General features: G+C 43.0%; 2 protein-coding genes across 2 annotated transcripts; one reads left to right on the forward strand and one right to left on the reverse strand.

The window, feature by feature from the left end:
* Positions 1 to 181: 181 nt before the first annotated feature.
* smndc1 (survival motor neuron domain containing 1) lies at positions 182 to 3,927 on the forward strand. The gene is made up of 6 exons (XM_037465937.2): positions 182 to 337; positions 733 to 852; positions 1,667 to 1,809; positions 2,336 to 2,491; positions 2,922 to 3,075; positions 3,350 to 3,927. The coding sequence occupies exons 2-6, from the start codon at positions 733 to 735 to the stop codon at positions 3,485 to 3,487; spliced, it is 711 nt and encodes a 236-aa protein (XP_037321834.1). The 5' UTR covers positions 182 to 337; the 3' UTR covers positions 3,488 to 3,927.
* Positions 3,928 to 4,457: 530 nt separating this feature from the next.
* LOC119214272 (max-interacting protein 1-like) lies at positions 4,458 to 11,019 on the reverse strand. Its single transcript, XM_037465938.2, has 6 exons — positions 10,600 to 11,019; positions 9,439 to 9,541; positions 9,127 to 9,156; positions 7,667 to 7,781; positions 6,028 to 6,190; positions 4,458 to 5,906 (listed from the first exon to the last, which is right to left on the reverse strand). Exons 1-6 carry the CDS (start codon positions 10,685 to 10,687, stop codon positions 5,743 to 5,745), a joined length of 663 nt encoding a protein of 220 aa, XP_037321835.1. The 5' UTR covers positions 10,688 to 11,019; the 3' UTR covers positions 4,458 to 5,742.
* Between the last annotated feature and the right edge of the window lie 216 nt (positions 11,020 to 11,235).

The following is an 11,235-nucleotide window of genomic DNA, read 5'->3' on the forward strand; positions in this document are numbered from 1 at the left end:
ACATCGAGCATCACTCGTTTTTGCTATCGTTGCAACACACAGCAGAGTATCATAGTTCAATGTTTTTATAGCCTTTGCGTTCCATCGTGGCACAATTAGGAAACTGAAGATGCCACTAGGGACACTGACGAGCGGCTGTTGACTTCACTTGATCTCGCTTCATCTGCTTCATCTCGCTTGTTATCGCGAGAGCGTCCCTCGTGGACTTCCGGTTGAATAATTGTGTACGGCGAGAAGGAACGCGCACTGTTGTCCTTTTCAGTTGTCGCTTGGGCAAATTGTCGATTGAAGATTTGGATGCCTGCTGTATTTAACGGTCAAGAGCATTTATACCGAAGTAAGATTTACACAGACACCCCCTTTCCCTTAAGCTGTGATAGACCCTCGGCCGTTTTTGACAGTATTAAAACGGTTGCCGTCGTACGTAAATTTCCCGTCGACGTAAAAAGAGGCCGAGGGATGTTGCTAACCTTCTTAGCGTTAGGCTAACGGTAATGTTGATCCCTAGCGTTATATGATGTTTTTTTTATTTAAAGGGAGATTTTGGCAGCACGGTTTAACTAATTAATGTCAAGTACATACTCCACTAGTAATTTGTGAGATCTTATTGTTGCTGATTCAATATCGTTTGCTTAAAAAATTGGCGTTTCGGTCGTGCTAATTCGGCTAAGTTGACCCATTTGTTAGCACGGTTCAGTAGAAAACCCCCTTCTTTTTTTTGTCAACACACAGATGTCGGACGACTTAACGAAACAGTTGAGCAGCTACAAAGCCCAGCTACAGCAAGTAGAAGTCGCTCTATCCACCGACCAAGAAAATGAAGACCTCCTTAAACTCCAGAAAGACTTGCAGGTTTGTGTAAATGTGAAATAATTTTCATTGAAGGGGCGTATTCGTCATTGCCGGATCCGTTTGGAATGATATGGTGATTACACTGTTTTAAGAATAAAGTGACCCATTGTTGTAAAATGATTCTTTGGAATAGAGCAAAAGTCAACATGTAAGTTATACAGGACTGTTGTGTACACTATTGGAGGAAGATCCGATGCCAAGATACATTTTGTTTTAGTCTAAATATAATACAATACCAGTCAATTCTTTTGAATGAGAAGTGTCCAAACTTTTGACTAGTGTTGTATACAAAGCATCAATGACCAACAGTTTAAAAAAAGAACAGAAAAAAAGAAGTTGAGTATTGAAATATGTGAACTACAAAACTAAAATAGGACACAACAGTGGAGTTCTGGTCATTGCACATATGAAATAGGAAAAATTATTATTGAAAGTCGATATGGATAAAAGCGTCAGTTTGATGACATGTAACGTAACAGTAGAATATAAATCTATTAACGCCTTTCTAACTTTTTAGTATTGGAAAACATATTTTTGCATTTGAACAATATAAAGTTTTCATGAATGATTTTCAAATGTATATTTAGAGTTTTAGTATTAAAATAGTATTGACTTGGTTTAAAATAAGCATTTTCCAAAATGATATTTCTAGATGGCTAACGCTGAATAGTTGTAAGGGCTCCCCACAGACAGTGCTTAATTTAAGAAAAGCCCAAACTGAGAAAAATATCTGTCACACTTCTGGTCACCTTTTTAAGGGGGGAACTCATCCACATTTTCATGACCATTTGATTGCATTGCATTCCTTCCACAGGAAGTCATTGACTTGACAAAAGACCTCCTGACCTCACAGCCCGCAGAAAGTACTTCCAGTACCAATGGCTCAGATGCCGTACCCCAGAAGCATGGCTGGAAAGTGGGGGACAGCTGTTTAGCTGTTTGGAAGCAGGATGGACAGTGAGTATCACCAGCCTCTATAAAGTTGCCTTCTATCAGTAACATTTAATTAGGTTTGCGTTCATTCGGATAGTGATGTTATGGATGACCTTCTGTCCATCCATGTAATTTATTCGTCTTCAGTTATATAAAAGGTTCTTTTGGGTGGAGAAACTGCAGCCCCGTAGTTTTGTATGTTTTCAGATCTGTATTAAGCACTTGGTTGTTTTACTGCTGTTTAAGTACAAGTTGTAAAATCCTACCTGTATACTAGTAGATAACAATGTATCTTAAAATATGCATAAACTGCTCATATCACAGCTGCTCAGACGAAACTATTCCAGGAGATACTTTTCAAAACAAAGGCATCACCTAAAGTAGTGCATAACTGGCTTTCTAATATGTAGTGGAAGCCTGAGATTTTTATTGAAAGAATCCACCGGTCTTGTATTTAAGTTTCATTAGTATTGTATATTGGTCTAGACATTAAGTAGAGCTAGAGTATTTGGCTCGTACTCACCTGCTTACAGGCGTGATTCTTTGGCAGGGTGTATGAGGCTGAGATCGAGGAGATTGACCGGGAGAACGGCACTGCCGCCGTGACCTTCGCTGGCTATGGGAATGCAGAAGTGATTCCTCTGCAGAACCTCAAGGAAGTAGAGGAGGGGAAACGTTCCAACGAGGATGGAAAGCCCAAATCAAGGTAAAAAACTAAACTAATACACATTTGCTTTCATCATCCTTATAAAAGAATGTACAGTAGCTATAGGGATTGACATTAAACTGTACTCATGCCTCCAATTAGTAACTGTTTTTTTGTTGTTGGACTATGTTTACTTTTTGTGTTGACTGATTTTGAAAGTGGACACTCTTTGTAATATTGCCGCACAAAGACAATTTATATACACATACTTCTTTTGGGAAGATTTTTTTAAACAGAAAAAAGGTTAATATACAAAGTACTGTAACTGCATACATTTTGTTCATGATTATAAGGTGCCAATAATGCATTCATTTTTTTAATGTAGTTATATTGCTGTATGTTGAACTCTGAAGTTATTTCATATTTATTATATCGTGTTTGTACATCGTAGACAGGACTTCATATTCCTCTTCCTCGTCTGTCTTTCTAGGAAAGAGCAGATCGCAGAGCAGAGAGAGTACAAGAAGAAAAAAGCCCAGAAGAAGGTACTGAGAATGAAGGAATTGGAGCAAGAAAGGGAAGAACAAAAATCCAAGTGGCAAAGTTTCAACAACAAAGCCTACTCGAAGAACAAGAAAGGACAGGTACTTTATTTTTATTATTATTTATCGGTGATCAGTAGCCAATTATGGACTACTGTTATTTTACTGGCAATTTCTCCTCTTTTATCTTCTAATATCAAAATGTAGTTATTTCTTTAAAATAAGTCAATTAGAATGACTTTCGTTTAATTAATACAAGAAAATTGATTTAAAGAAAATCAGATGGTTGAAGTCAGAAGGATTTTAACATTTTCCTCATCCTTGTTGTGGGATGAATTGTTTTTTTAAGTAAATAGTTTTTTTTTTCTTCCTCTAGGTAAAGAGGAGCATATTTGCATCTCCAGAAAGCGTCAATGGGAAGGTGGGAGTGGGAACATGTGGTATCGCAGACAAGCCAATGACCCAGTACCACGACACGTCGAAATACAATGTCAGACATCTAATGCCACAATGACCTGATATTTCCTGTGTAAAATAATCACTGTGTACAACCTGTATCGGTGCATTTCCATTGTTTCTACAAAATTTATGTTTCCCAAGTAAAGAATGGAATTGCTTGTGCGCCATTGTTTGAAATTTCGATGTAGTTTTTCTTATATATTATGTAGGTACAACAACAAAACATCCAAACGGGGGGGTGGGAAGGATGCGGCCGGCTGCACGAGGACACGCGGTGTTGTAGAACAGCCGTAGAGTGACGTGTGTGTCTGGGCTCCACTGAAGACAAGATATGCACCTACAGATTGGGTTTGTAAAATTGAAGTGGGATTTTAAACACTCACCTTTTATGGGGGGGGAGTCTGAATGTCAATAGTGGTGTTCAATTGACATGCCGGAATTTTTTGTTTTTAAAATGTGTATATAACAGTGAAATAAACATTGTTTTGTTTTCTTTCTTTTTTTGCGATTATTACGTCCAGTTTTTACGTGATCATTCTTGCTGTTGTCCCGTCCAGTAGGTGGCAGTAAAAGACTTGTAATATCAACAAATCTGGTCGCATTTTACAACTGTTAATACAACCCCCCCCCCTCTTTGACAAACGAGTCTCAAGCGTCTTTTGTTTGACTTTTGTGTTACTTCTGGAGGCTTCATGAACAGTGACGGCCACGTTGCAGGATTCACTTATGTAATACATGTCAGTTTAAAACAAGACCCCAACGATGGTGATGTATTAATCATTGTAGATGTACGCCAAAGAAAAGACACTCCTTGTGCTCAGGTGGTAGAGGTTTATTAGGATTCTAGGGACAGTTCTCAGGAACTGTACATGGGTACTAGCAGGGGACCAGCAGCATGTTTTGCAAAAAAAGTCACCTTGGAGGGCTGAATAAGCACAAGAGAAAACATTCTGGGGGTGTGCTTTGACATTGTCTTTTTCATAGTGCATTTGATAGATTCGGGGACGGGGGGGGAGGGGCAGGGACCTGTAACAAGGAACTTTGTGCAAGAGTCATATGCTCGTGTTAAGACACAATTTGGTGGTGATCTCCTTTGGACTTGGACCAGGAAAAACAAATGTTATTGAATCGTATTAAAAATATCTTATTTGGTTTCATTGATTCTAAAAGGTCAGCAGTGCAATTCTATGTCCAAAATATATATAATTAGTAATGGGAAGTCTCAAAATGGCAAGAATTTTAACTTGTTGTGCTACACAGCATAAAAACTACAGTATTAAACATTGGAAGTATAAATCTAAATTGGTTATCTGTAGTACTTGCGACATTGTCACATGTGTCAATCCGATGCCCAATATGATATCCATAGCTTCAATTACAATCATTTTGCCTACTGAATGTTAGTATGTGACTACTGGGGCAAGTGGGAAACTCAAACTGGAATTTGGGTGTTGGGATAGTGTGGCAAGTTGTGATAGAAGTAGCCACTTTATGGCTCCCAGCCTGTGCGGGACAGCTCATTACTTTCCAAATTTCTCACCGCGTGAACAGATTTAATTCTTTCAACTAAATCTGAAGTAATGCTTTAAAAAACCTTCGGCACTGCAAATGCTTCGTTTGGTTGAATTTCATGTCAAGTCATTTGGTAAACTATTTCTTTAGGAGATTATGAAGAAAACTAAGTGTACTTAGCTACATTAAAACTAAATATACCAAAAAATAAATCCTATAATCATGCACAAAATAAATTAGAATAACAAGGGTGGACTGTATTTCAGTGAGTGTTGGTCTCAAAGCAGAAGCGTCTAGGGGTGTGATGAGCATTTTGGAATCCCAGACATTGGAGCCCTTGCCACTGGCTTGCACACAGTCAAGAAGTGCCATCTGGACATTTTATCCAGACAAAAAAGGGGCAACGTTGTTAAAAGGCAAATGGAGCAAACCGGTTTGTGTCACCGTGGTGAGCTTCTAGCTGGTATTGGCTTTTTAGTGTATTTGCTGGTTTCAGAGGAGGAACTTGACCGTCAAGTGTTGGGTCCTCTGCAGGGTCGCTGGCGAGTGCAGGTATGGCTGATTCAAGCTGGCAATGGGCTTACGGGACATTCAGGTGCCCTCTGGAAAATGACAAAACTGTCTATATGCCAGAGAAGTTCAATTTGAAGCTGCTTCTGGAAGGAGTGACGGATTTAAGGCTGGTTCTCGGGGGGGAATTGACGTTTCGGGTGAATGGGGGGTTCCTAACCCTAAACTGCAGAGGGAGAATGGAGCGGTGGGCTGGTGGGTTCTGGTGAGAGCCGCGACAGGACTGCTTCAGGCGGAGCAGGCCAGCTTTAGGCTGCAGGTGGAGTAGCCCTCGTCGCTGGCCGAGCTCTGCCGGCTGCTGAGGTCGTCCAGGTCGCTGGTTCCGCTGGTGCTCACGCTGTCCATTTCTCCATGGGAGAACTCAGTGCTTTCTACATCGATTTCAATCTCCTCTGCACGTTTAAAAAAAAAAAAGAAAACAGAACTAAATTATCACGGATAATTTGCTTGCTTTAGTCTACATGATGCTGCAAAGTTTGCCCCTGGTGCAAGGTTCTGGTTCGGGACACTGACCTCTGTCCGACCCCGAGTCCATGTGGGACCCCTGGCTGTCCGTGCAGACCCTCTCTCTGTCTCCATGGGTCTGCAGCTGGGATAGCTGCCTCTGCAGGTGCCTCTGTTCCCTCTCCAAGGTCTCCAGCTGGTGGAGACTCCTCCGGTCCATCTCTTCAAGTTTCTGGAAGAGTAGAAGAAGAAGATGAAGAAGGAGAAGAAATGCACAAGTTAATCGTTTTGTTCTTTGTGTGTGTCTGTGTGTGTGTGGGGGGGCGATGGCACAAACAACGTAGCAATGAATCCCACCTCTCTAGATGTTCCTCATGATTAACACACCGCATGCTTTTCATATGTCAATGTGTCGAATGTGACGGGCACGGACGGCTGGTTGGATTCTGGAGGAACAGCTGGTGTCTTTGTGTGTGGTAAATATGAGTGAAAAATGACTGGAAGCAAAGGGAAGAGTTGCTTCATGGGTATAAATGTATTACATATATTTCATATTTTAATGAAATTCAATGGGGTTTTTTTTAAAGACACCATTTTTTCACATGATGAATCGGATGCCAAGCTCTCTCCTTCTCTTCTTTAAACCCGGTTCCATATGGGGAATCTTTTCCTGAAGGCCCTTGGTCATGCTTTTCCACTCGTACAATACGGGGTGTTTTCTCTTGGTTTTGGCTCCTCCTCTCACCTCCGCTTGCAGAAATACAACACGGAGGCTTTCAGGGCCCACGTTTCCTGGACTTTAAAGCCCGGCCGGTCCAAAGTCAACGGTGGATATCATACACTACGGTACTTTATCCTGTAACTGCCCTAACTAACCTCCCACACACTGTTTCCTGGAGTGCTTTCATTCTGCGCCCCTCAATCTTTCCTCACACTTTTCCTGCACAAGCTGGACACAAGAAAATCCAATATTTTCCCGCCCCCCTAAAATTGTGTCTGGCCAAGACTTTGCCCCCCCCCCCCCCCCCCGGGGAGCCAAAGTGTAGTCCTGGATGCCTCGAGGCTACTGGGCCGTTGGTGCAGTCCGGACACACTCAGCTCAAACACTACGACTGATCTGGTGCCCCTAAGATGAATCGAGTCAGTGTTTCTATTCACATTATCCTGTAGTTGGAAAGTCACATGATCCAATCAAACACACAAGGCTCGAAAACCCCAGGAAAGGGGGGGCTTTGGCGACTGCTAAAAGGAGATTTGTGTGAGGAGAAGAAGGGGTGATGAACTGAAATAAACAAGCAGCAACTATATTCCCCATAGTGAGTTTTTTTTATAGTTCATAGTTTAGCGAACGACCGTCTGTAGAACACCTAACTTCTCTCTCGCTGTGCAACATCTCATTTAATCATGAGTTCGGTTCTAATAATCCATCCGTTTGCCTTCCACTGATGTGTTTGCTTTCTTAACCTTTATACTAGTGATGCAACTGATAACAAAGCACCAAGATTGAAAGATAAAAGACCAAAATTCAATGTTCCAAATTTAGAAAAAAACAGCATCCTGTCGTCAATATGACATCATTTACTCACGTAACACAGCGCAAGAAGATCATAATGCAGCGAGGGTGACACATGCTATTACTTTAGAGCACACACATGTACAGACTTCAGCCCTACCGGGGGGCAGTACAGTACCACGGGGGCTACCACACCTTGATATGTGCTTTGGCCTTGTTCAGCAGTCCTAGTGTGGTGTGCCGACTGCAGTCCGGCCCCAGAGGGATGAGGGACTTCAACCTCTCCAAGCACAGGCGGAGATGTGCTCGTCTGCGGGATGAGAGACGTGATCAAGACGGGTCATTTTTCTTCAAGAGCGATCGCGCGCGGACTAATGGGCATCATGTGACAATTGTTCATGACGAAACGATGAATTTCCACACAAATGTCCTCTGAACTGATTGTGATTAAGTGAGAGTGTGATAGTTCCTCCTTACACAATGTGATTAGCAGTTAGCAGCCATTAAGGCCATTTGTTCGGTTTTGATTCATTCTATTTCTAATCCTAAACAGGGTAGCATTAATCCACGTGTGATGAGCAATGTAACAGTCAAACTATACACTCACGCACTTGATTTATCTGTTTATCCGCTTTCGCTAATCAGCCACGCTATACGACTCGTATGGATTCGTTTGGCCCCAGATTTAAAAGCGGCTGAGGTCGTTTCGGATCCAGCGTGGCCTCTGGGCCCCGTGGACGCCGACCAAACGCAGAAACCGCCAAAGGACACTCGTAATGCAGTGAAATATAGGTCAAGTTGTGATGTCACCTCTTCTCTCTGCATCGGCCACCATTTTGTGCTGTACAACAGCCCGCTTACCAAATAAGCCTTGCCCTTGAAGGTGGCATTTGTACTCACCCCCCCCCCCCCCCCATCCCCCCCTCCCTCAGTGCATCTCTCCACCCGAGACTTTCTCGCACGCGGCTTCCTTTGCAGGAGTAACCGCTCAGAGCATTGGCTGCTTTATCCGGTATCCACAGCACGGCGAGCCGCCGTTACATTCGCAGCCGAGACTCCGAGGAAGGAGCCCTGTTGTCTGGAAACGTTTCCCATTCGCTGACTGGGGGGGATGTCTGCATGTCCTCCAGGAACAGTGCCGCCACAGAGGCGGCGCACTGCACCTCCCCTTTTATTTGCCTTGCGAATTTGCACACTGCATTCATACACAATTGGTGAATTTCCAACTTGGGGAGGAAGAAATCTTTTTTTTTTTTTTTTAAGCTCTTTGATGATGATACAGAGATTTACAGGCCTGCAGTGCATCTCATGTTGAAATGGTATGCACAGTAAAATATGCAAACATGGCAGAGAACGCTGCTGGTTTAGCAGCTGGAAGCTCCATTTTGTTGCAGCTGGTTTCTGAGATTCCCTCATTTAATACATGAGCCAAAATGTCTCCTCATTTACTACACAAGCTCTGTGTGACTTTTGCAAATCACTTTTTAATGACAGTAGTTAATTGAAGTAAGATGACAATCAAAATTTGACCTGACTAACCAGTCACACCATTTCCTTATTGTCATTGGGTTCCTGTTTTATGTCTCATTGTGTATTGTTCCCCTCTCAGTGCTGAACATGCATAAAAATGACTTCTTTCATTTAGTTTTTCTCACCTATTTTTTTCCAGTTCATTGTGTGCTGACCTGTTGAAATCATGAAGATATAAACAAAAGTGTTATACAGGCCTTAATAATGCAAAACACAACGTATTTTGCAAACTTTATCGACAAACCAAATCCAATGGCTGCAATTTTGCCAACATCATACTATGCCATCACGCATGCAAATGATAATATGATGTTTATAATGATTCTACTATTGTTTGTCTGGGTGTTTTTAATCCTTACACCAATGAAAAACACCATAACTTTCACATACATTATATTGTGCCGCATTGGAGGACTTTTTGTGAGTTATTAACCTACCTATTATGAATATTGTCAGATTTCCGGTTCTTGAATTTACGCTGTTTCAGTTGTAGTGCAGTCTGGGTTTCTGGGTATGTGGAAGCATATCCATGCTCACACTCTGGTAATGAAAATGATCAAGAGGATTAAAAAAAACATCACACATTCTCTACAAATATGCTACACGCAGAAGGCTTCACAAGGATGCTGGATGAAAGTGACATTGTTTGGACCTGAATCCTAAATTAAATTAAAATGAAAATATGAACATTTCAGTTTAATAGAAAGAGAACCATTCTTAAAAAATTATTGATATCAATAAACGCATTGGTTATGTCTTCACAGAAGAAGAATACAGTAGAATACAGCGTCGTTTTCTTATGGTTGCTTAGAAACGCCTACATTTCCCGTGAGCCCTCCTTCCAAGTAACATAAGACGTCAGACGCAGGCCGCCTCCTGATTGGCTGTCTGACGTGACTCCTGCGCTGGGAACATGTGTCCCGACCAATGAAAACTTTACAATTTGTTCCATGTGGAAACCATGTGAACAACACACAGAAGGAAGCAGCAGCTGCTCCTGCAGAGGATGAACGGGCTTTGAATCCGGAAGGTTTTGAGGAAGTCAACTCAAAATCGCAGTTTGTTAGTGCAAGGCCGTGATTTTAGTGAGAGAATGCGATGCTCGAATTCGAGATGCAAATCCAAACAATTTAAAAATGAGGAAAATGGGACGTTCAAACATTACAAATATCCAGACAACACGAGCTAATCTACACGGGCTACATACACGAGCCTATTTCCCCTTTTTTATATAAGTGAATCACGCTTACTCCCCCCCCCAAAAAAAGTCCGTGTTAAACAGCTGAAGGCTGTCGCTGCGATGTAAACCTTTTTACCCGGCGATGCAATTTAGTTTCTCTGTTAAAACAAACGTAGCTCCTTTAAAGCTGATGACATCTTAGAAGCGAAAGGTGGACTAAAGTCCAGTTTTATTTCTTTCCAGTTAGCAGGTGAAACCTCACTGGATGCGGGGGGGGGGCTCATCTGTCTGCTGCGCGTCTTTTGTCGCCTTCGCCTCTATTGTTGTCTGCTCGGCGCATTACGCGTTAAAAGCCCCCCCCCCCCTCCTCCCCCCTCCGTGCTGCTGCTGCTGCTGCTGCTGCCCGGTGTTCACTTACTTCCGTTGCTCTTCTCCACATTTTCCAGGTAATTCGCCGCGTCGAGCAGCGCCTGCACGTTCTGCGCGAAAGTGCCGATTGGTTCCATCGCGGAACATTTGGAGGATCGAAACGTCGCCGGACGAAACAAGTGGGACGATTCTCCCAAAGCGTCGCCGATGGATCCGCGGGCGCATCAGACTCCCGACGGAAGCTCCTCGGGTTTCTGCTCGCTGCGCCGTCGCGTGCACTTTACCATGTTCACTTTAGGGCGAATATGTGATGGAAGGGGGAGGAGGAGGAGGAGGAGGAAGAGGAGGGTTTGAATCGCTCCCCTCGTCCCGTCTGCGCACCCTTGAGCCGACGGCTGGAGAAATGAGTCGCAGTCCCTCAGCCTCAGCCACTTGCCCTACTTGGTGGATAATCCCTCCCACCGACGCGTGCACATCGCGCTCATTGTCAAAACCTCGCCGTGATATTATCGAGGAAACAACGCGCGCGATGCCGCCTGAACTGAATAGTGAACTGACCCAGTTTGGGTTTGAACGTGAGGGGAACGGTTGTGTAACTTTAAGGCGTTTTTGTTTTGTCCAAAAGCTCAGTTTTTTTAAAATCTTTCTCCAGTGGTGTGGATGGCACACATTGATCATCAGGGGT

This window comes from Pungitius pungitius, chromosome 13 (assembly GCF_949316345.1).
Source record: "Pungitius pungitius chromosome 13, fPunPun2.1, whole genome shotgun sequence".
Classification (NCBI taxonomy): domain Eukaryota; kingdom Metazoa; phylum Chordata; class Actinopteri; order Perciformes; family Gasterosteidae; genus Pungitius; species Pungitius pungitius.